This window comes from Oryx dammah, unplaced genomic scaffold, assembly GCF_014754425.2.
Source record: "Oryx dammah isolate SB20612 unplaced genomic scaffold, SCBI_Odam_1.1 HiC_scaffold_24, whole genome shotgun sequence".
Taxonomy (NCBI): Eukaryota; Metazoa; Chordata; class Mammalia; order Artiodactyla; family Bovidae; genus Oryx; species Oryx dammah.
Genome location: NW_024070208.1, coordinates 68,037,387 through 68,064,079, shown reverse-complemented (window position 1 = coordinate 68,064,079; position 26,693 = coordinate 68,037,387). Strand labels below are relative to the sequence as shown.

The window sequence follows — 26,693 nt, the reverse complement described above, 5'->3', positions numbered from 1 at the left end:
TCCAGTGATGGGCCACCTTTATGAGCATAAGGGCCCCTCTTCAAGAATTAAATATTTCAGAGAGCTCCCTGCAATAATAGTTGGAGAATTATTTCGTTTACTACTGATGCTGAACCCATGGATGTTTGCCAACTCCTGCATTAATTAGTCTCCTCCATCTCCCCTGGGCAGAAGGAAAACTGTAGATTAATTTCTACCTGATGACTGACAAGCTTCTGATGCTCATGATACTTAGGGACCACAGCAGTATCACATACAAAGCCAGCATTTGAGGGACCGGGAAGAACAAACCTCTCAATAAAATGTCTGTGTTATTTATGTCAGAGTTCTAGTCAGGGCCCAAAATGCATTATGAAAAGACAGAATCGTTCTCTATTTTACTCATCACCAGAGGAATTGTATGAATAATCAATCACAAGGGTTTAGGCTGCCTGGTGTGAATTCCTAACATTCTTTACCTCAAATAGGAGGGTGATCCATTAAAACTATACATTTGCATTGTCCCCTACATCAGCCACTAGCCATGTATGGCATGTGAAATATGACCAGTCCCAAACTGAGATCTGCTGTAAGTATAAAATACACACCAAAATCTGAGGACATTATACAAAAAATTAAAGTATTGTATTAATAGTTTTTATACTGATTACATATTTAAATGACAATGTTGTAGATATACTAGATTAAAAATGTATTATTTAATGTGCTTACAGAAAATTATAGAAATTCACAGGGATTGTATACATATATGATTCTCATCCTACTTCCGTTGACAACATTGTCATAGACCAATTTCTATTCTCGTTAAGATTTTTTTTTTTTTTTGATGTGGACCATTTTTAAAGTTTTTACTGAATTTGTTACAATACTGCTTCTATTCTATGTCTTGGGTTTTTAGCCCGGAGGCATATGGGATCTTAGATCCCTGATCAGGGACCAAACTCACACCCCCTGCATTGTAAGGTGAAGTCTTAACCAATGGACCACCAGGAAAGTCTCAGGACCAATGAGTTTGATATCAGGTTTCTGTATTCAGACTAAAACCTCAGCACCTGAAGAGGCAGATTCCCTGTCATTCAGCTTCAAGTTCCTTATCTAATAAATGCAATAATTACCACACATATATCATGGGTTAGTACTTTTAATTATTGCATTGATGCAATAATTAAATGACAGTATATGAAAAGTACTAACTACAGTGGCTTACAACCACTCAATAACTGTTAGCTTCCATTTATATCAGACGGGAATGCATTTGACAGGGGTGATGATGCTATGATGACGCTATTGGAAAAAAATTCTAGGCCTTTGCTTGCTAAGGTCCATTTCAGCAGAAGTAAACTTTGGCCGTTTACATGATAAGTAGTAGTAGTGTTAGTCACTCAGTTTGTCCAACTCTTTGTGACCCCATGGACTGTAGCCCACCAGGCGCTTCTGTTCATGGAATTCTCCAGGCAAGAATACTGGAGTGAGTTGACATTTCCTTTTCCAGGGGATCTTCTTGACCCAGGGATCGAACCCAGGTCTCCTGCATTCCAGGCAGAATCTTTACTGTCCGAGCCACCAGGGAAGACCATATCTCATATATGATAAGAATGTTCCCAAAGACATTAAAGGAGAGGATTCTTTCCCGATATCAACATCAGGAATAGCAGAGTCTTTTTCTAAGCTATTGGGCTTGCTTTTATCTAATTAAAGAATAAAGTTTAGCTCATAGTGATGGCTAATAGAAAACTTAAAAGCAGGTTTGCAAATTCAAATGCTAAGGAGTCAATAACCATAGGTGAAGCTCATTGACGATGTTTTTTAAAACATAGGTACAATTTGCATGTTAAATGTTTAGAATATTTTATACTTCCACAAAAAATAAAATAAGCTTCCTACTTTTTTTCCCTTGAAACATGGCCCTATCATCTTTCACTTCTTTCTCTTTGAGTAAAGACATGGGTACCGAGAAACACTTCTATCTTGTGAGGAAAAGAACCAAACACTGTGATGGATGGTGATCCACACTGACTTCAGAATCAGACCAATCACAGGAATGGTCAGACCCAAGGCAAACCAGAACACAAATTCTCAAGCTAAAACAAACTCAGCCTATATATTTACTCCAGCTGATTTTGTTACACAGGACACAAATCCAGGTTGGTTATATCTTTAGTTAATTGCTTGTTGTTGTTTAATCCCTAAGTGGTGTCTGACTCCTTTGTGACCCTGTGCACTGTAGCTGTGGACTGTAGCCCACCAGGCTCCTCTGTCCATAGGATTTCCCAGGCAAGAATACTAGAATAGGTTGTCATTTCCTTTGCAAGGGTATCCTCCCCACCCAGGGATCGAACCCTCGTCTTCTGCATTGGCGGGCAGATTCTTTACCACTGAGCCACCAAGGAAGCCCTTAGAAATTGTAGAAATCCACAATTTATGTCAATCTTCCTCATTTTAAAACATTATTTAAACTCTTAAAGAAGTCATGCCAAATGAACACATCTGTGAGACAGTTAGGAATAAAGTCCACAGCTTTGCGGTCTGGCTAAGATGGAGATATTCAGTCCAATGGGAAGTAATAGGGAGATCTAATAAACATTTTTTCAGGCAGCCTCATCCCAATATCTTCTTTATGGGTACATCTTTTATTTCCATAAAAATTGCTTCTAATTCTTGTTAACTGTGTTGACTATAAATACACCAAGAAATTCCAATAGCCAAATACATGATAAAAAATATATGAAATAGCTATGTATGCTGGCCCTGAGAGTGTAGAGGAGTTAAACACCCACATCATCATGTACACACACTTAAACTACTTACTACAGTTGCTTCCTTCTTTGAGAAAAAATGTCCAGGGGGTGACTATTTGTGAAGATCCCAGATAAACTGGCAGCAAGCAAATCCTTTAGGTTGTAAAACAAAACTTTAAAAAGGAGAGTAATTTTTTTTAATAAAAGTGCTATCAATGAATGTGGGAAAATACTTAAAGTGATGAAAAGTAGAATCCAATATTAAGTATCCCCCATGATTTAACAATAGGGCTTCCCAGGTGGCACAGTGGTAAAGAATATACCAGTCAATACAGGAGATGCAAAAGATATGGGTTCAATCCCTGGATCAGGAAGATCCCCTGGAGGAGGAAACTGCAACCCACTGCAGTATTCTTGCCTAGAAAATTCCATGGACAGAGGAGCTGGGTGGGCTACATTCTATGAGGTCACAAAGAATGGGACATAACTGAACGAGCATACATAATGATTTAATAATACGTAATATTTTTTAAAAGCATATTAGGGCTACAAACCACTAGAGATGCAAATTTTGACACTGGTTATCTCTAGGTAGTGAGAATTAAGGATTATTTTATTTTCTTCTTTGTATTCTTCCGCATTGTACACATTTTTTTTTTTCTTTTTGGATGAGCACATACTGATTTTGGAGTCAGAAATAATATGTGAAAATGCATAAAAATATTTTTCTGACCACTAACAACAACTAAATGTCATTTTAAGCTAGGATGACAGCTTTATTTGAACTCTTTGGGTAATTTATAGAGGAAAAATATTCATTTAGCTTGAGTAATTTGTAAGATTAATCTCATTTCCCTAATTCCCTTTGTCTCACAATCACAAAACAAGTGATGAAATATAAATTGATCAGGAGAGAGACTCTGGATAGCTGAGAGTCAAGGGTTCTATAATTTATTAAATAATGGGCATATCAGAATTTCTATGCAAAAACCTATCACTTTCACACATGAAGAAAAGTAAGAAAGACTTTCAATCTGGAGTCTATCTACTCTTTCCCAGCCAAAATGTCAGGGTACTTTTTCTCTCCACTCCAAAGGAAATATTTCTCATATCATATGGAAATAGTGACATAAATATTTTATGTAGTTATTTTCTGCCTACAAATGCTGCAGGATACCATGAGGTTTTGTCTTTTCAGTAAAACAGTTTATTGGAAGCACAGCTGGATTCTCCTTGGCCCAGCCTCTAAATTGAGCCACAGAACTCTAACAGGAAAGGACTTCTGCTGAGTGATTGATTTGCTGTTGGTTTTATTTATTTATTTATTTTTGGTTGTGCTGGGTCTTTGTTGCCTCTTGAGCTTTTCTCTAGTTGTGTTTAGCAGGGTCTACGTTCTAGTTGCCATACTTGGGCTTCTCACTAGTGGCTTCTTTTGTTGTGGAGCACAGGCTTTAGGCACAAAGGCTTAGCAGCTACAGCACGTGGGCTCAGTAGCTGTGGAAAACTGGCTCTGTGGCTCGGCAGCATGAGGGATCTCTCTGGACCACGGATCAAACCTGTGTCCCCTGCAGTGGCAGGCGGATTCTTAACCGCTAGACACCAGGGAAGCCCTGCTATATTTTAAAGCACCATCAAACCCTATATTTCTGACTAAATGCGGTCCACTTTCATTGAAAACTAGTGAAATAAATGTTGCCTTACATCTACATGTATTTTTAGCAAGAGAACTTGTTTTTAGAAAGCCAAGAGCAAAGAAGGAAGTTGTAACACCTATTATTTACAAACAGCTCTATCTCCTTGCAGAGAAACTCATATTTATGCCTACTATGAGAATGATATGCAGAATAATACTGTTTGCATAAAGACTATATTTATGAAAGTCTAAAATATTGAAGGGAGGAGCTGCTTTGATTGCCCAAGTCCTCTGCAAAATGAACAGAGGAAAAGTTTGCCTTCCTGGCTTCTTAAGACATTATGAACTGAAGAGAATTAAATTGCCATAAAATACCTTGCTCTCTGCTGAGTATTAAATATGACAGTGGCATTTTTGACATGCAGCATCTTCCTGCAAGGATGAAAATGAATTTTTAAGAATCTGTTTATGCCAGCCACTTAAGTGTCAGCTGGTGTTAACTTGGAACATCAATTGATTCAGGTTATAGTTTTACTTACCTCTGAATGTCAAAATCACCATTATCCTATTACTGACACTCTGAACTGTCCATTTTCACCCGGGGCTATCTACTTTAGATACAGGAAAATGCAGTTTCGATATTGTGTGGGACGATGACTATTTTCTAAGCATCTGGGATTGATCCATTGCGTCTTCACTGAATATCACTCATCAAGATGGAGAGAGAAAATGCATACACATGAAGGGGAAGAACCCGTTGTTTCGATGTGGAAAAACACTTAAAGTGACAAAAGTAGGATCCAATATCTGTGTTATGTTATCACAAACATAACAATGGAGAAAATCCATGGTATGTAATAATATACCCTCCATCTTTCTTACAATAAAGTATCTGTATGACCTAATACCTCCTTTTAAAAAAATACCAATATGTCGTACTCCCTACATAAGCCCTGGTTCACTATGTCAGCACGATTAATGCAATATAGCTGTCAAGCTTTATTAAAATTATTTTTGATGTGTATCTTGGCTCATAAACCTCTACAGTGCACTGATATTACCTCAGGGAATGTCCTTGTAACATTGAGTCTCTGAAGATGGGACAATAAAAGAAAAATCCTCCAAACTTTCAAGTTCAGCTATGATATCACAGAGCCGGCAACGTTTCCTGTCAGCACTCTGAACGTGCTTTTTTGCATGTGAAAGTAATTACAGCAGGACTGTTGTTCAAACCTTGTTTCACAGAATCTTCTGGTAGGAAAAGCATAAAAGCATTCAGAGATAAACATCCAAGAACAGAGTCAGCACTGACGCTGAAATATACTGTCAGGTGTGTTTTTCTTTATGAAGCCATTTCAGAAGCAGCATTCTTTGAGTTACAGCACTAGAGTGTTAATCTTGGACCTTTTAAGATTTGTTTAATTGGTACATTTTAGCAGTGGATATTTCCTATTAGTAACCAAGATGTCCAATTGTTGCGCACATCTTCCATGGCCCCAGAGGAGTTCTCATACTTGTGGAACACACACAAACAGCCAGCATGTCAATCAAAATGGGTTTATGGGAGCCCATCATGGTTGGAAACATAGAGAAGGATCTCCAAGGGAAGAAGGTTAGGGCAAGGACACACAAAGAGGGGTAAAGGGAGGCTGAAAACAGAAAGAAAAAGCTCAAACACACCAACAGAATCAATGAATAGAGGTTCACCATCCTCCTCTTCTGAGGGTTATTCTAGAATAGTACTGACACGTTTGCAACTATCTGTTTGAGGGTCAAATGCTCTGGACAGGATTTGGCTGGCTGTTTGGTTTTCCTAGGATGTCATGACCTGATATCTGATCCTACAGGGCATAACCAAGATGCAGCTCTCATCAAGGAGACACACCATGAAAGCTGAACAACATTACAGAAGATTCCACTGGTGGGGTCTTCGATGTCTCAGCAATGTGAAATTGCTATCAAGATTTCTTTAATGGCTTCAACTTTTGACTTGTTGCAGAATGATCACAACTTCTTCATGAATGGGCTCTATAGACCAATTATAGACCACGCTTTGTTCAGTCTGTTCTAGAAAGTGCGGGAACAGAAAAGTTAACGTTTCTAAGCAAACAACAACAACAACAACAACAACAACAACAACAAAAAAAACAACCCACCATTCCAGGCAAGATGCACTTGCTAAAGTTCATAGCATCCTAATGGCCAAATCAAAGGTCTATTTTCTCTGCCCCTCCCACTTGAATATCTGCAACATCTGTTGCTGCTGATTACCCTATCTCTTGAGTACTTCTCTTTCTTTACTTTCAAAGCAATATGCTTTTGGTCATCTGCCTTCTTTTTTTGTATCCTCTTCAAGTATTTATACTCCCTGATGTTTCATCTGATCCTGTTAGCTTTTTTTCTCCAGCTAAATGTTACCATTCCTTGCCAACAAACACGTCTATGTTCTGCGCTTAGTCACTCAGTTGTGTCCGACTCTTTGTGACCACATGGACTGTTGTGCACCAGGGGGATTCTCCAGGCAAGAACACTGGAATGGGTTGCCATGCCCTCCTCCAGGGGATCTTCCCAATCCAGGGGTTGAACCTAGGTCTCCCACAGTGCAGACGGATTCTTTATCATTAAGCCACCCAGGGAAGCCGAAGAATACTGGAGTGGGTAGCCTATCCCTTTTCCAGGAGGAACTTCCCAGCCCTGGAATGGAACTGGGGTCTTCTGCATTGCAGGCAGATTCTTTACCAGCTGTGTTGGTGATTCTCAAACCAGTCAGCAGGTAGACAACAGTTACTCAGTTAGAACAAAGAGTGTGCCTGGAAATGTGCTTGATGCTGGAAAAACAATCTGAGAAGACACCGCAGTTTATACCCCACTGATTTGTTCCTTTGTTTCTCCAGATGTTGTGTGCTCCACTCTGCTCCACCTGCTTGGAATCAGGTCTCAGTGGTCACCTGGGCAGTTACAACAGTTTCCATTTCTGCAGTTTTCCCCGCTCCAGTTTATCATATCCATGAAACAGAGATTTTCACCTCTTTCCTAGGAAAGAGGTAAAAATCTGACCACATATTTGTCTTTTGAAAAATCTTAGCTATCACTTCTTGCCAATGCAAGGTCCTTCCAATTCCTTAGCTGGAAATATAAAATCCAAATAATGCAATCCAGACCTCCTGGCCACATCTCAACAAAATCAGGACCTGCCACAATTCATGCCTTTAACCTGCTGGGTCCTTGGCAAGGAAGCCCTAGGTCTTTTCCTCCTCTGTAAGACCCTATTCATTCAGTAAGTCTAAGTCTGACTATAACCCACTCTAAGGTGCCTTTTCCAACTTTTCAAGGCCAAGGGAAGCATACATTTCTCTTAATTCACATAGCATTCTTCCCACTGTCTTCATCTTGATCCTTTGTACCACACTTAAACTTTTACACTTCAGTCCTTTTGGATACACTGTGGTTTTTGTCAGTGTAAATGCTGCTCATCGTTATTTCCTATTTCTTACAGAACAATGTCCAGTGAAGAGCAGGTGCTCAGCACATTTGTCTCTCAAAAGTAAAGGAATGCATTTAAGCAAAGATAGACAAACATCATGATCTCATTTATATATGGACTTTAAAAAGGATAACAATGAACTGATTTACAAAACATAAATGGACTCACAGTCATAGAAAACAAAGTTATAGTTACCAAAGGTGATAGTGATGGGGTGATAAATTAGGAGTTTGGGATGAACACATACACACTATTATATATAACATAGACAAACAGCAAGGAACTACTGTATAGTACAGGGAACTACACTTAGTATCTTGTAATAACCTATAAAGAAAAAGAGTCTGAAAAAGAATATATGTATGACTAACTGAATCTCTTTTCTGTACACTTGAAACTAACACGACATTGCAAATTAACTGTACTTCAATAAAAAAAAGAAAGGTTACTTTTTAATTATGAAAGCAAAACAGACAAGGACCAAAATGTTAGTGAAAGAGGCAGTTTTTATTCAAGGGTTCCATCTGAGTTTCCAGTCTTATTTCTGCCTATGCTGTGCTATGCATTTCATGCCTCAGGAATACCCAGGAGTGCTTGCAGCTCCCAGCACTCACCTGTGGTTTCATGCTGTGTTTCTGCTGAGTTTTTGCCTCTGTCTAAAACACCCTGCCTCCCCTACGCTTGCTGCCCTCATCATCTGTGTCAATGTCCACACATCCTTTCACGTGTCATTCAGGCCTCTCTACTATCCTGAAAGTTCCTCATAACCCAAAGTTAAGCTAGATGTCTTTCCTCTCTATTCCCAAAACAATTACTGTAGAGTTGACATTATTAGATTATAATATCAAAATCATTAGATTTTGACATTATTTGTTCTGTCTCTCTCCCAATTAGTATTTATAAGTACTTTAATTTGCATAGTCTTTGTATCTTAAGAACTTACCCACAGTACCTGATGTATAGAACACACTGAACTAATGCTTATTGATGAGGCCTTAGCTACATTGCCACAGTAGCTCTACTTTTACAAGAATCTAATAGGATCAAATGAATGTTGAGTTATTACAACCACCCACCTTGGACTGTAGGAGAAAGAAAGATCATACCTATTAGATATTGTCAGAACTGTGGTTGCCAAACTTTTCCTAGCTAAGTTGCATTGGCACAGAGTTAAAGAACCCCTTACCTTCTCTTTTCCTCTATGAATACAACTTCAAAACTGGATTCAATGGGGAGAAACATGCCCATTTTATTGGAATTCCAAAAGATAACATAATTTTAAAAACAGCAATTATATGCCAATAAAATGGACAATGTGGAAGAAATGGACAAATTCTTAGAAAAGTACAACTTTCCAAACCTGAACCAGGAAGAAATAGAAAATCTTAACAGAACCATCACAAGCACAGAAATTGAAACTGTAATCAGAAATCTTCCAGCAAACAAAAGCCCAGGTCCAGACGGCTTCACAGCTGAATTCTACCAAAAATTTCGAGAAGAGTTAACACCTATCCTACTCAAACTCTTCCAGAAAATTGCAGAGGAAGGTAAACTTCCAAACTCATTCTATGAGGCCACCATCACCCTAATACCAAAACCTGACAAAGATACTATAAAAAAAGAAAACTACAGGCCAATATCACTGATGAACATAGATGCAAAAATCCTCAACAAAATTCTAGCAATCAGAATCCAACAACACATTAAAAAGATCATACACCATGACCAAGTGGGCTTTATCCCAGGGATGCAAGGATTCTTCAATATCTGCAAATCAATCAATGTAATTCACCACATTAACAAATTGAAAAATAAAAGCCATATGATTATCTCAATAGATGCAGAGAAGGCCTTTGACAAAATTCAACATCCATTTATGATAAAAATCCAGAAAGCAGGAATAGAAGGAAGATACCTCAACATAATAAAAGCTATATATGACAAACCCACAGCAAACATTATCCTCAATGGTGAAAAATTGAAAGCATTTCCCTTAAAGTCAGGAACAAGACAAGGGTGCCCACTTTCACCACTACTATTCAACATAGTTCTGGAAGTTTTAGCCACAGCAATCAGAGCAGAAAAAGAAATAAAAGGAATCCAAATTGGAAAAGAAGAAGTAAAACTCTCACTGTTTGCAGATGACATGATCCTCTACATAGAAAACCCTAAAGAATCTACCAGAAAATTACTAGAGCTAATTAATGAATATAGTAAAGTTGCAGGATATAAAATCAACACTCAGAAATCCCTTGCATTCCTATACACTAATAATGAGAAAGTAGAAAAAGAAATTAAGGAAACAATTCCATTCACCATTGCAACAAAAAGAATAAAATACTTAGGAATATATCTACCTAAAGAAACTAAAGACCTATATATAAAAAAGTATAAAACACTGATGAAAGAAATCAAAGAGGACACTAATAGATGGAGAAATATACCATGTCCATGGATTGGAAGAGTCAATATAGTGAAAATGAGTATACTACCCAAAGCAATTTACAAATTCAGTGCAATCCCTATCAAGCTACCAGCGATATTTTTCACAGAACTAGAACAAATAATTTCCAGATTTGTATGGAAATACAAAAAACCTCGAATAGCCAAAGCAATCTTGAGAAAGAAGAATGGAACTGGAGGAATCAACTTGCCTGACTTCAGGCTTTACTACAAAGCCACAGTCATCAAGACAGTATGGTATTGGCACAAAGACAGAAATATAGATCAATGGAACAAAATAGAAAGCCCAGAGATAAATCCACACACATATGGACACCTTATCTTTGACAAAGGAGGCAAGAATATACAATGGAGTAAAGACAATCTCTTTAACAAGTGGTGCTGGGAAAACTGGTCAACCACTTGTAAAAGAATGAAACTAGATCACTTTCTAACACCGCACACAAAGATAAACTCAAAATGGATTAAAGATCTAAATGTAAGACCAGAAACTATAAAACTCCTAGAGGAGAACATAGGCAAAACAGTCTCCAACATAAACCACAGCAGGATCCTCTATGATCCACCTCCCAGAATTCTGGAAATAAAAGCAAAAATAAACAAATGGGATCTAATTAAACTTAAAAGCTTCTGCACAACAAAGGAAAATATAAGCAAAGTGAAAAGACAGTCTTCCGAATGGGAGAAAATAATAGCAAATGAAACAACTGACAAACAACTAATCTCAAAAATATACAAGCAACTTATGCAGCTCAACTCCAGAAAAATAAATGACCCAATCAAAAAATGGGCCAAAGAACTAAACAGACATTTCTCCAAAGAAGACATATGGATGGCTAACAAACACATGAAAAGATGCTCAACATCACTCATTATTAGATAAATGCAAATCAAAACCACAATGAGGTACCACTTCACACCAGTCAGAATGGCTGCAATCCAAAAATCTGCAAGCAATAAATGCTGGAGAGGGTGTGGAGAAAAGGGAACCCTCCTACACTGTTGGTGGGAATGCAAACTAGTATAGCCACTATGGAGAACAGTGTGGAGATTCCTTAAAAAATTGCAAATAGAACTGCCTTATGACCCAGCAATCCCACTGCTGGGCATACACACAGAGGAAACCAGAATTGAAAGAGACACATGTACCCCAATGTTCATCGCAGCACTGTTTATAATAGCCAGGACATGGAAGCAACCTAGATGTCCATCAGCAGATGAATGGATAAGAAAGCTGTGGTACATATGCACAATGGAGTATTACTCAGCCATTAAAAAGAATACATTTGAATCAGTTCTGATGAGATGGATGAAACTGGAGCCAGTTATACAGAGAGAAGTAAGCCAGAAAGAAAAACACCAATACAGTATACTAACACATATATATGGAATTTAGAAAGATGGCAATGATGACCCTGTATGCAAGACAGCAAAAAAGACACAGATGTGTATAGCGTACTTTTGAACTCAGAGGGAGAGGGAGAGGGTGAGAGGATTTGGGAGAATGGCATTGAAACGTATAATATCATGTAAGAATCGAATCGCCAGTCTATGTCCAATGCAAGATACGGCACACTCGGGGCAGGTACATGGGAATGACCCAGAGAGATGTTGTCGGGAGGGGGGTGGGAGGGGGGTTCATGTTTGGGAACGCATGTACACCCGTGGTGGATTCATGTCAATGTATGGCAAGACCAATACAGAATTGTAAAGTAAAATTTTAAAAATAAATAAATAAATAAAATAAAATAGCCTAACAGCAGCTGGTGCTTCCCTAGTAGCTCAGACAGTAAAGAATTTGCCTGTAATGCAGGAGACCCAGGTTTTAACCATGGATCAGGAAGGTCCCCTGGAGAATGAAATGGAAACCAACTCTTGAATTCTTGCCTGAAGAATTCCATGGTCAGAGGAGCCTGGCAGGCCACAGTCCATAGGGTCGCAAAGAGTTGGACACAATTGAGCGACTAACACTTCACTTAACAAAACATACGTTATTAAAAACAGACACAAGCTACCAAAAGACCGTAAAGAAAGAATACACAAAAAGCTCTTACTGCATTGGAAATAAATGGCTTCATTCTCCTCAATTTTCACTCTCTTAACCATTTTCCAAATACACACCTAAGCAAGATGTGTTTTGCAAGATAATTTAAAATTAATAAGAAAGATTTTCATTGTTTTAATCAAAATTACCAAATAGTTTTCATAAAAATGGGACCTTGTCTCTTCCCTGGAGTCCTCTGTAAAACACTACACATGCTATTCTTCAGGGGAGAAACTCTTTTGTTCCTCTGATCCCTGGACTTGCTCACACCCTTACAATTTCCAGTGCTGATCACAGTACCTGAATCATGGTAAAATTCATACATCTTTAATGAAGTATATTAATAAGGTATTTTTTTTGCTGTTTTGGCCAGTAGTACTAAAGTTATTTTGTTACTATTTTTTTAATCATGGAATTATTTATTGATTGATGGCAAAGCACTTTCTAAATATAATATAATGCCCACACCATCATCATCAAACAACAAGCATATATTATTCATGCTGACTTAAAAGTTGTAAACAGAGAAACATTATTGATAGCTTCAAAAGGTTTACCTATTCTTCCTAATATTGTATATTATTGATTATATTATTATTCTATATTGACAATCATCAATTACAGAAAAGAATACACAGACCACAAAAGAACTAACAACAACAACAAAAAAAACCTTTCATTCTCCTAAGGCCTCTTTGTGGTCCTTTTCATTTCTGGATGACTAAAAAAATTAACTCCAATCAAAAGATGACCACAGAAGGAGCAAAACAGGTCATTTGGGTGACAGGTACAACAAGTGGTCTTAGTTTGTGTCTTAAATTCTATCTCAGAAGCAAAAGCTAGATAGAATATCATTTCCCTTTTAGACTAGCTATATCCATGGCATATTCTTCAGAATAGTTTTCAATTATTATCAAAGAATGTTATGAATGGATGTATTGCATAGCCTTCATTTCATCAAATTGACGATCTATTTTTTTTTCCCAACCTTGTAATGTACCAACCACAGTTTTGGAAAATGGACTCTCTGTTTATAGCTTTCTAGGTACATGTTGTTACTGCAAGATTGTTTATTCAGCTGGATGAGTCCATTAAGAGGCTCCCCATGTAAAGATACTATTATGGATAGCAGACATAGGCAGGTGTCTGTTGATAATAATATTCTGGTCGTACTAAAGCCAGACTTTCTTTTCAAAGTACCAATCCACAAGGAATAAAAAAAAATTAAATAGAAAAACAGATGCATAATAGATTTAGATAGATAGATAGAGAGAGAGAGAAGTGACAGTATTTGGCCACAGTTCAAGTTCTACAGATTCCAATTCCATTATCTACCTAATTTGTCTGGAATGAATCAATCGAACGACTTTCATAGTTAAAGTGGTTGCTACTGACACAATTTATAGCTTTGCCTCATAGACGTCACATTTATTAAAGCAAAAAGATATGAAAGTCATGTCCTTTTTGTTTAAATGTCTTCAAGATGGACCAGTGAAGACACTACAGTCACTTGCCTTCATGATGAAAAATAGAAGCTCGGTCTAAGCAGACAATTGTTAATATCTCTATGCAGCCCTCTTTCTGTTCTCCCCATGTCTGATTAGCTTCAGAGGGACTGATGGCATCCAAATTTCCATTCATGAATGAGTGTATATAAGGAAGTAAGAGTGGTGCTTTCAAAAAGGGATCATACTAAAAAAAATAGTAAGGATTCTCTCTCTCAAGACTATTATATTATCAAAGATTGCTTTTATGTTCATTTTAGAGCTTTGTCTCCATGCTTACTTGATATCATTTAGCACAATGTGGAACACGGAAAGTGAATGGTCAAATCTACAAACACCAGTAAGTTTGATGAACTATGGAAGGCAGCTCAGGCACTTGAGCATATCTACAGAGATGGAAAGAATCACAGATGAACAATGGCAAGTCTCCTCTCACTTTAATCTCTTTCATTAAAAAATCTTAAACCTGCATGCAGACATACAGAGCACAGAGATTAAGAAACAGTATGTTATCAGAAAGTATGGAATCCCCTGATTATCTCTCTTTTATAATACATTGAAACCTGATCCCCAGATGTTATTATTATATGATGTCTGTGTTTATTATTTGAAAGTTTTCTTCTTTCTTTTTTTCCCTGCTAAAGAGATAAATTTTCCAATCAAAACAATTAATTAGAAGTTATTAATGATGCCTTCCAAGATTTAAGAACTCATTGTAAGAGAAGAAACTTCTCTAGTGGCTCAATAAGTAAAGAATCTGCCTGCAATGAAAGGGACACAGGAGATGTGGATTCAATCCCTGGGGCAGGAAGATCCCCTAGAGGAGGATTGGCAACATACTTCCCTAGAGGAGGAAACGGCAACACATTCCAGTATTCTCGCCTGAAAAATCCCATGGACAGAGGAGCCTGGCAGGCCCCAGTACACATGGTCACACAGAGTTGGACACAGCTGAGCAACTAAGCACACGGGATCTCATATATATTTTAATTCCTAAATTATGTATTGCTTTGTACTTTTAAAAAATTCATATAAGTGGTATATGACTTGATGGACATGAGTTTGAGTACGCTCCGGGAGTTGGTGAAGGACAGGGATGCTTGGCGTGCTGCAGTCCATGGGGTTGCAGAGTCAGACATGACTAGTGACTGCACCGAACTGAAATGGTATATATTCTTTGGTGATTTTATTTTATTTTTTTGGTCTCAAAAAGATTTTTGTAACTGATTCATCCACACACGTGGCTGTAGTTCACTTATTTTCAATGCTCCATAGGATTTCAGAAGAGATCATCATTTATGCAGATGGGACATTTGCGATATTTTCACTTTATATGTTATTATAAATAATGTTGCTGTGATTCCTACACATACATATGTATACAGGTGAAACAGTGTGTCCAGAGGTTAGAACTGTAGTTTTAAGATATGCATGTATTTGATAGCACATGCCTGCATGCTCAGTTGCTTCAGTAGTGTCTGACTCTTTGCGACCCCACAGAATGTAGCCCACCAGGCTCCCCTGTCCATGGGATTCTCCAGGCAAGAATACTGGAGTGAGTTGCCATGCCTTCCTCCAGGGGATCTTCCCAACCCAGGGGTCAAAACTGCATCTCCTGTGTCTCATGCATTGTAGGTGAATTCCTTACCCCTGAGCCACCAGGGAAGCCCCATTCGAGCACATGTATTTTCAAACAGTTATTTAAAATTAACTTGTTCCACCTCCTGATGCTTACCACAGGCTGTGTTCTTACACTGACTGTATAGAAAGAGGAGGCAGAGTAAACCCACCCCATATACACCTCAGCCCAGGAAGGCCCTTTACCTGGTCTGTATTGTGAATGGGGAGACATGGAAAAAAAATAAAAAATAAAATAAAATTAACTTGTTCCATCCAAAGCCTAGGAAAAGACTTGTGAGATGTGAGATGGCAAGAGTAAGTTCTAAACATGGTTATGTTGACGTCACCAAATTAGTTCTCTATTTTTCTGGTAAGGAAATTCCCCAAATGTTGTGTCAAAACATTTGTGTCAAACTGCTGTGTTTTGCCACAGAGATAAATTTCCCAGTCAAAACAATTAATTAGAAGCTATTAATGATGCCTTCCTAGATTTAAGAAGCCACTGTAAGAGAAGAGGAAAACTGCAGGATGAAAAATATGCTGTAAGCCAAGGTGCAGGAGGGAAGTTGTTACAGTTTGTGAATCTCTTTTGGAATTTTGCCTTGAATTCCTTAACTCTTCTACAATCACTTCACAAATTCCAAATCATTCAAGTAACAGACCACAAGAAAACTTCTGATATATGAGGGGCTAATCCTCAAACACAATTCTTACTTCTCCTCTTAATATAGTCAGTCTTGTAATATTTTCTTCTTATCACAAAGAATAGTTTGGGTGCTGTAAGTCATCGGCACCCAAATGGTACTAGTAGGTCTGCATCTGATTTAGTCAGCTACAGACCATCTGGTCATCATTAAGTAAGGAAGTTCACTGGTAAAATACTTAAATCCCTAAATCATAAATTATTTGAGAAAAAAAAATTCTCAGCTTCTAAACCAAGGCTATATATTCCCATCCATCTCTCTCTGTTTCCATCCATCCATCCATCCATCCATCCATCTATTCACATACTAGAAGGCAGTAACCAGATGTCAGTATGGGAATTATGATTTGAATAGATTAAGGCTAATGATACTCAGGCCAAACAAGCCAATATCTGCATAAAATAGTAAACATTCATGGTCACATGACCACAAACAACATTGCAAGCCCACAGCGGCTATTCTGCAAATGAATGTTGGTCATGAAAAAATCAAGGGAAGAAAGATCCCAGTGTTGCAGAGTACATCTCACCTCATGCCTAGAAAACAAAACAAAACAGCTGAAGGTCATACTCCACTGACGGCTGGTCCATGATGTCAGTCTTTACAAGGAAGGTTGATGCGTTAGCTTTTGGTAAACAAAGATCTCAAGACTGAGACAGGCAGGGAAAGAGAAGGGGAGGTGCCATTTCCCGGCTGCCCTTAACGCTGTCCTCTGAGAAACAGGAAAGAGAGCCATCTGCAAACTCGCTTGTGGCTTTTTAGATGGACTGATAGAAGATATTCTCTTACCTGACTGAGATGTCCCCAGAGTAAAATATATGTATCTAATCATTATTCACACTCAGGCAGACTCTATATAAACAATCAGGACTGTCACAGGTATCAATCCACGCTTTTAATTTCTTACCTCATGTGTCTCAAGAGCTGGCAATTTCATTCTTCAATAAAAGCAAGGGCTTCAATTTGAAGCCACCATGACTAACATTTTTTAACAACAAAATCTATCTCTCAAGAATATATGGAATATATATTTATTTCTTCTATCAATCTGTATGTCAGAGACTTACCCAAGTGATCATGTTTCCTCTTATTACTCCACCTGGCCAATTCCTTTTTAATCCACTTTTGGGGTTCTATTTCCTTTGGTATTTAGAATGTTGTTGATTTTCAATGAAAAAAATTGTTTTTAAACATCAAAGTTATAGGCCCTTTATATTATTAAATCTCTTGTGATTATCTTCCTCAAAGCATTCTTCCAAATAATCTTTCTATATGCTCAAGTAACCTTTTTAAGAATTGCTCATTTAAAAAATGGACTGCTATGAATTTTACAAATAGTCATAGAGAAACATTTCTTAAGGGTATATACATCCTTCTACCAAGATGTAAATACTGAGGAGATCAAAGTGGAGAAAAAAGAAACATGGCAGGCTAGTACCAATAGTTATAAATAATATGTGGCTATTTGGCACAACTCTGCAGTAAGTAAGTAATATTTAGCAATAATCTTTGTACAAACATGACCTTCTTTGGGTGACATACCAGACTCCTGTTATCTATTGTTTTAACTTTTACCTCTTAAGGTAATCATCTTCCAGTTTATTTGTTGGACAGCCCTCATAAATGGGCAAGCTTAGCTCATAAGAGCAGTTGAATGTCAAGGAAGAATTTAAACAAAGGCATATATCCTTTACACAGGAAACAGTCAATGTTTAAAAACAGCAATGGAAAAAGACCTCATCCATTAAAGGTTTAGAGACATCCTCAAGGAAAGACACATACATGTATTAGTGATTTATCTTTCTCATAAGCCTAATGCAATACACAGCATTGAATTACAAAGATAATGGATAACAGAAAGAATTCTCCACCAAAGTCTACACTTTGTATTCATTAGTCTTCCCTAATCCAGTTGTACAGGTGTCAGCTAAAGGCTCTTCTTTTACTATTAAGGAATTTGCCACATTGACAAGGGTGATAAAGAAGAAGAAATGCCAGGTGCTGGTGTTTTGAGCAACAACTTGTCTCCACTTGCAGTCACCATGAAGACTGTCACCTTGTGACTTCCCAGAGGATTATAACCTCTGGATAGACTGCTGCATGAGTATTTATCATCCTTAAAACTGATCAGAAATGCCAAGTGGTCATGGTTACAAGACACCTGTTTTCATGCATTCCCTGATAAAAGCTTCCCTGCTGAATTGCTGATAAATATTGACATTATGTTTCAAACCACATGGAATGGCTTGAAATCCTGGCTCCTCTCACACAAAGAAGCTTTGACATTTAGTTGATTTAGCAAGACCACTGTACGTAAGAACTTTTACTTGAATTTTAAAGGAAAAAAAAAAAAACACTGGTTTTAAAAAACAAAGAAAGCGGGAAAGGCCAATTAGGAAGACTGTAGAATTTCAATTACCTTGGACACTCGATTTGCAACTTCTCTGCCCACGGTCAGCCCTTGGACAAATGTCCGCGCAGCAATGAAGGCGCGGGTGATCTGAATTTTCAGCTTCCGGGGAACATCTCCAAACGGCTTCAGCTGGTCTGTGTATTTGCTCACACACTCCAGGTAGTCCTCGCTGAAATGATACTGGGGGTTGATCAGCTGAAACATTCGTTCCAGGAGCCGAGCCCAGAAGTCATTGAGCATTTCCTCCAGGTTCACATTGCCCCCTGTGTAGTATCTCTTAAGCTCTGTAAAGAGGTCCTGGAACACTTCCGAATTCTGCATGTACAGCATTCCATAGGTCCGTACAAACATATCATTTAGTGACTTTTCTGCATTCTCCAGGAGCTCTCGGAAAAACTCTGCAAATTAAAACAAGAAAGCAGTCATAAATTAGAAAGATATAGGAAGTCCAAAACATCCACTTACCCCCAAAACAACTACTTCTAATGGTTGTTTTCACAGGAAAAAAAATGTCTCCTGTGATTAAGGTATCAATCAACTGATGAAAATATTTTAAGTGAGATTTGACTTGTATCTAAGATCTTCTCTCAAGGAAAATAGAAGAGCATGAGATTTCTGTTGGAAACAACATCCATTAACATTAGGAATTTACCATTTAACACTCTTCCAAAGAAGTTCAATTATTTTTCCATTTGTTGTAAATTTTAGAAAACTCTATTAACTTGAATCAGAACATGTGGCTAAGTATTATCATTAATACAATAAGTGCATAACTGATAAAAACATTTGCTCCAGTCTATTTAAAAATCTGTTCTAACCACTCATTCAATTAATTTGCTTTTATTTGTAAAAGTTCATAAATGGGATATTCAAAGTAATGAAATATTTGGATCCTTTGGAGTTGTTATATAAAGCAATCAATCATCAGTGCTTAGAGACTCATAGTGTAATTAAATTCACTTAATACTAAAGCTATAATAAACAGAATTTAGGCTGCCATAATGAATCAAAAAGTTATGGAGTACGATGTATTATTATGATAAACTATTACTATATAGAACTTGAACAAAATATAGGTATTTGGGCTTTCTGGTTAAGAGGTTCTAAATGAAAAAGAATCTATCAAGAAATGACTGCTTTCATCCTGAAACAGCACTCGAATATTTCTGGGAATAGTTACAGTATGTAAGAAATGAGATGGAAAAAACAATGTCCCTGGGTACTGTTAGACTCATTGGCCTCATATTGGTCTCCCTCATATATATGGAATCTAGAAAAAATGGTACTGATGAACTTATTTGCAGGGCAGGAATAAAGACACAGACATAGAGAATGGTTGCATGGACATGGAAAGGGGCGGGAACAGGAAGGGGAGATGAACTGGTAGCATAGGATTGACATATATACACTACCATGTGTAAAATAGATAGCTAACGGGAAGCTGTTGTACAGCACAGGGAACTCAGCACCGTGCTCTGTGATAACTTGCAGGGGAGGTGGGGCGGGGAGCTGGAGGGAGGCTCGAGAAGGAGGGGATATATGTGTGCATGTGGCTGATTCACATTGCAGCACAGCAGAAACTAACACAACATTGTAAAGCAATTATACTCCACTCACCCCCACCCCCCCAAAAAAAAGAATAGAGAGGAAATACTTCATGTGTGTACAAAGCTTATCCATTTGCACTAGAGCAAGCTCAAGCGTTATCCCATTTGGAGGACGTAATTGGGGTTGGGAAAAAGGCTAAGGAAAGATTATGCTTCTGAGTCTGTGAACCCAATTCCCAACAACAGAGTAATTCCACTTTACCTCCCATTGTTTTCTCTTATTCCCAGAAGCTAAGGCCCGTCTCAGCTAATGGCAGGGAACAATCATGTCCTGGATACATCAAGGAACTCCAATAGGAATACAACAAAAATCTCTCTCTCTCTCTTTTTTTTAATCTGGAGGCTTAGGGGGATTTTTTTCCTGAGATGCAGAAGGAAACATCCATGACTCTCTCCTTGGAGTCCATGGGAGCTACACCTAATTTCTTCTTTATCACAAGAAGCACTTGATTTAGCTACATTGAACCATTGTCTTGATAAAATTGTATCTATAATGGTGATTATTTTGTATTTGTTTTCAAATATAACTGATATGCTTAAATTTAAAAAGGACACTGTTCAATGTTTATCCTCTTACTATGAAAGAATACACTTTTTCTTCTTAAATACAGAAATTCTATTGCTACAGTCTCAGCAAAAATTGAGGGATTATCTGAAATTCATGGCTTGTCACCCTTAAGGCACCAAATAGTTCTTATTTTAATTTTTATCAAATGCTAAAATCAGGCTACATAGTATTAAACCTCTCTAACATTCAAGGATTCATTAAGGAAAGTCAGATGGGGAAAAAAAGTTCAAAACTGTCAAAGGATTCATTGGTCAAAATATTTATATGTGCTATGCATGCATATCTGCTAAATTGCTTCAGTCATGTCTGACTATACTACCCTATAGACTGCCAGGCTCCTCCTTCCATAGGATTCTCCAGGAAATAAAACTGAAGTGGGTTGCTATGCCTTTCCCCAGGGGAATCTTCCCAACCCAGGGATCAAACTCATGTCTCTTTCATTGCAGGTGGATTCTTTACCATTTGAGCCACTAACTAGGAAAGCCCTATTTATATATGCTACTTGTCTATGTTATTTATGATTTTATGAAATCAGAAACAGTTTAGAAGTTTTTCAGAAATTTACTAGTCACTTAGATTGTCTTGAAACTGGAAACTATATTAAATGATTAATATTAATACCAAAGTATTACCATCATAAAACCTCTCAGTCTTGAAACCAAAGATGAAAATAGCTTGGCCTTATTCATGTAGGAGCACGTAAAAGGTGTTACAGATTGTGAAAGAATGGAAAAATCACTGAATTGAAAAATACTAATATAATGAGATTGGAAAGTGGATTCTCATCATGAGCTCAGGATAGTCTATTCATTTATCTTCTTTTTGAGGTCAATTATATTGTTGGACTCAGAAATTAAACCTTAATTTATTGAATACAGAGTACTGCCTTCAGCAATGAATTGTCAGTAATCAATAGTGTGGTCTGGATTTGCAAGAGCTAAACAAAAGGGGGGTTGTTATCTTCTGGTTCGTGTTGCTCTCCAAAGATTTGAGGTATAAATGGTTTACTGTAGGGATGAAAATTTTGTTTTTTTCTTTATTTTAAAATTAAATTTTTAAAAATTGGAGGATAATTGCTTTTCAATATTGTGTCGGTTTCTGTCTGTACTTCTTTTATTGAAGGTAACATTCCTAGTGTTTCCTCTCCTGACATGGGGAAAATATTAGTTTCTGACTACTTTGCAGGAAAATGGTTAAAATCATATTGACCACTCACTGTATTTTGTGGTTTGTTTCTTTATGCCACAATTAGTAATCATAATTGTAAGAATATAGAAACTCAGTTATCATATTTCCATAAATATGGTTCAAGAAACATTTTTTCAGATGATAGGATTAAATTTGTGTCTAAGGGTATGTCATTGACTCAGAAGTTTGCTCTTAGTTTTACTGGTCCTCAAAATTCAAGTTATTATTCCTTGTTCAAAATCATTATATGGTTTAGTGATCTCACAGTCAAAGTTAATATTTGGTACTAAAGGATGCTAATACATCAGGCAATTATGACAAATGTTGCTACCTTAAAGTACATTGATCTTAGATCTTATGAAAGATGGGGATCTGAGGTACTGAGGCAAAACTAATGTCCTCCAAAAAATAAGTATACTCATTTCATTTTTAGAATGCTTATAGACTTAAACTTTCACCTTTTGAAGGGTGACTTTATTTTATGCTTGAATGAAAACTCTCTCAGCAAACCAAACAAGATGGGGATTAGGAAGACAGTTACCAGACCCATTTTGCTGAGAAAGTATTATGCCCAAAAAGCATTGAGAACAAAACTGAATAACCATATAAGGAAAGAAACATGACTCAGTCTAACCCTTTGCTTAATGAGTAAGGGCAAAGCTCACATTGGATACAGGTTTCAGTCAACAAAAATTCTTATCTGCAAGAAAGAGTTTGGCAGATTAAAATGTTTTTATTTGTTTAACTTTTTTCTTCCCCAATCACAAAATATACATCAAAGGTGATTGCTTAGGGCTCAGTTATGCTTCATAGATGCACAAAAGAACTTTTTCCAGCCATCTAGAGGGGAGATGTGGATGTGAACATCTGTTTGCTGCGGGGCAGACTGCCCCAAGTGGGAGAGCAATCTTGTGGATAAAAACCACCACTGTTCCAAAAGCAAAAAGAAAGTCAATGCACACCGCTGATGGTTTGGAGAGGCCTCTAAAAGGGCAAAAATCAACTCCCAGGAGCCAAAAGGTGCCCTAAGGATATCTGCGAAAGGTTTCCATTTATTGCCTCCAAATGAATGGATCAAAACGTCAGGTGCACACAGGACCAAGGGGAGGTGCAAGCAAGAGGAGAAAGAGAGGCAGATTGAAGGTTCTCAAGGAATTTGCAGTCTGCCCCAAACAGCAAACGCTAGGCCCGTTTAAGCTGGAAGTGCTGACTAGTTGACATTACCGTAGCAGGACTGGGCATGGCGATCGGATCAAGCACTGTTCAGCATTTACCTAGAAATTGTAGTGTTTTCCTATCTCTTCTCATGCTCTCCAAAACACTCCTCAGTGCCAGCTCATTTAAAATTAGTGCTTACGGTTGGTGGTGTAAATTCACGTCATCATAGAACCCAGTGAGTGAAAAGCTCTGGTCACGAGTGGGTGGAGACTGTATCTACGCATGATCTCAGCATCTGCCCCACTAGGGAGAAGCAGGTCTATTCACTTTGCTTCTGTAAATCCACATATTTGTGTTGAGTTTATTTCTCTCCTAATCTCTTCTTTCTGCCCCCCCCCCTCCACAAAAGCATGCTCTATCGGTTCAATCAGCTCACAACCCAAGCTTTGGCTAAGATAAACTCCAAGTTGCTGGCATGGAGGGTAAATGATTCAGAAACTGATCTCAGACAAGGGCTATGATTCAGACACAGGAAAGCTATGGTCCTGCCCTCTACCCAGGCCCTTTTCAAGGTTAAGTGAATAGAAGATTCCTTCACTCTGCACATACCTGTCAACTTTCAAGCATATCTTCTCCTTTCAAAGTCTCCTTGCTTACATCATCAACTGATGTGACCACCAGGGAAATGCTGAGTTAAGAGGAGCATTAAAGGAGGAGGAATCCCAGTGCCGTTTACTCTCTTCTCTCGCAGACTTTGAGGGCTAAACGCATGGTCCCTAAATAACCTATCTCTCCCTACTCCCTGCAAGGTGAGACTGTAAGAAGATTGGTGCTGCTCAGGGAGTCCTTGTTACATGAAATGTTGCCCTTGGCAGATTGCAGCTATGTGGAATGCATGACTCAGTGCTAATCCTCTACATCAGAGGTCTCTGCCTCAACATTACTGACATTTTGAGCTGGACAATCTTTTTTTAAAGTAAAAAAAAATTCAAAAATTTAATTAATCAAATTAATTTATTTTTGCTGCACTGTGTGGCTTGTGGGATCTTAGTTCTCTGACCAGGGATTGAACCTGGGGCCTCACAGTGAAAATGCAGTGTCCTAACCACTGAACCATCAGGGAATTCCCTGAGCTGGACCATCTTCCTTGAGTGTCTGCCCTGCACACTGTAAGACAATGGGTAGCATGCCTGGCTTCTGCCTATTAGATGCTATTGGCCCATCCTCCCTCCAGCAGTGATGACAAAATTGTCTGCAGACATAACTGTCCCCAGGACATGCTCACTCTCTCCAGTGAGCTCTACTCTTCTGCTAAAAAATCCAAATCCCAGAAGCCTAGAGACAGGCCATCAAAACCTTCCAAGAAAAGACCAGCACATTTCTATACCTCATCAGTCTGGCAATTTATTTACAAGAAAAGTTCCAGGAGCTGTGTGTGCTTTAAATGAAAGGAGCTGAAACGTACATCATATTCACAGGTAAGCTTGTTAGTGACCAAAACTACCATCTCCATGTATGGGGCCTGCCATAGGGCAGGCCTTAAAAAGTGGTGACTAGGGAGTGAATAAATAGACGGTGAACATGAGCACCCAGGGAAATACATCCTGACTCCATCTGGATGGGGCTCCTCTTAGGAAGTGATAACATTGCGGCCCCACCTTAGAGGGAAAGAAACTACAGCTACATCTTAGAGCAGACAAAACTGATGTGCCCTCTTGTCATCCTCCAAACTCATGAATTTCAGTTCAGTTCAGTTTAGTCGCTCAGTTGTGTCCAACTCTTTGTGACCCCATGGACTGCAGCACACCAGGCCTCCCTGTCCATCACCAACTCCCAGAGTTCACTCAAACTCCTGTCCATTGAGTCGGTGATGCCATCCAACCATCTCATCCTCTGTCATTCCCTTCTCCTCCCACCTTCAAACTTTTCCAGCATCAGCATCTTTTCAAATGAGTCAGTTCTTTGCATCAGGTGGCCAAAGTATCAGAGTTTCAGCTTCAGCACCAGTCCTTGCAATGAATATTTAGGATTGATTTCCTTTAGGATGGAAAAGTTGGATCTCCTTGCTGTCCAAGGGATGCTCAAGAGTATTCTTCAACACCATAGTTCAAAAGCATCAATTTTTCAGCTCTCAGCTTTCTGTATAGTCCAACTCCAGAGTTCAGACAAAATGTGGTCCACTGGAGAAAGGAATGGCAAACCACTTCTGTATTCTTATCTTGAGAACCCCATGAACAGTATGAAAAGGCAAAAAGATAGGACACTGAAAGAGGAACTCCCCAGGTCGGGAGGTGCCCAATATGCTACTGGAGATCAGTGGAGAACTAACTCCAGAAAGAATGAAAAGATGGAGCCAAAGCAAAAACAACACCCAGTTGTGGATGTGACTGGTGACAGAAGCAAGGTCCGATGCTATAAAGAGCAATATTGCATAGGAACCTGGAATGTCAGGTCCATCAATCAAGGCAAATTGGAAGTGGTCAAACAGGAGATGGCAAGAGTGAACATCGACATTTTAGGAGTAGTGAACTAAAATGGACTGGAATGGGTGAATTTAACTCAGATGACCATTGTATTATTACTGTGGGCAAGAATCCCTTAGAAGAAATGAAGTAGCCATCACAGTCAACAAAAGAGTCCAAAATGCAGTACTTGGATGCAATCTCAAAAATGACAGAATGATCTCTGATCGTTTCCAAGGCAAACCATTCAATATCACAGTAATCCAAGTCTATGCCCTGCCCGTTAATGCCGAAAAAGCTGAAGTTGAACAGTTCTACGAAGACCTACAAGACCTTCTAGAACTAACACTCAAAAAAGAGGTCCTTTTCATTATAAGGGAGGGACTGGAATGCCAAACTAGGAAGTCAAGAAATACCTAGAGTAACAGGCAAATTTAGCCTTGGAGTACAGAATGACTCAGGACAAAGGCTAATAGAGTTTTGCCAAGAGAATGTACTGGTCATAGCAAACACCCTCTTCCAACAACACAAGAGAAGACTCTACACATGAACATCACCAGATGGTCAAACTCATGTATTTATACCTATCTAAACATTCAAGGGCTTCCCTGCTGGCTCAGACAGTAGAGAATCTGCCTGTGATGCAGGAGATCTAAGTTTGATCCCTGGGTCGGGAAGATCCCCTGGAGAAGAGAATGGCTATACACTCCTGTCCTCTTGCCTGGAGAATTCTATGGACAGAGGAGCCTAGCAGGCTACAGTCCATGGGGTTGCAAAGAGTCGGACATGACTGTGCGACTAATATTTCTCCTTTTCAAACAGTCATATCCTCCCATGCTCCCAGTTCATGTGCATCTACATGCAAAATGCCTGGTGGCCTCTGCTCAAAAGCTTGGTGATTATCAAGTCAGCACGGCCAGACTCTCATTTCCTCTCCGGAGGCTCTGCCTGTCCAGGTCTACGTTTTGGTGGTTTCCCTGCTGTCTCTCCTGCTCCTGGTCCTACTGAATTCTGCCCTCACAGCCCATGATCTCACCAAGCTGTCTGTGTTCACATTCACTCCCCTACTTCATTGAAGCAAAGCTTATCATGAGGTAACACTCAAA

General features: G+C 38.5%; 1 protein-coding gene and 1 non-coding gene across 2 annotated transcripts in view; one reads left to right on the top strand and one right to left on the bottom strand.

Moving 5' to 3' along the window:
- GPC6 (glypican 6) overlaps positions 1 to 26,693 on the bottom strand; it is a 1,226,374-nt gene that overhangs the window by 586,739 nt on the left and 612,942 nt on the right. The window contains exon 3 of the mRNA XM_040267334.1: positions 18,611 to 19,002. Within this exon, the coding sequence (XP_040123268.1) occupies positions 18,611 to 19,002 (392 nt within the window). The remainder of the gene's footprint in view (positions 1 to 18,610; positions 19,003 to 26,693) is intronic.
- Positions 15,586 to 15,721, top strand: LOC120883435. The gene has a single exon (XR_005725789.1). It is a non-coding gene; the product is annotated as a small nucleolar RNA SNORA51 (small nucleolar RNA).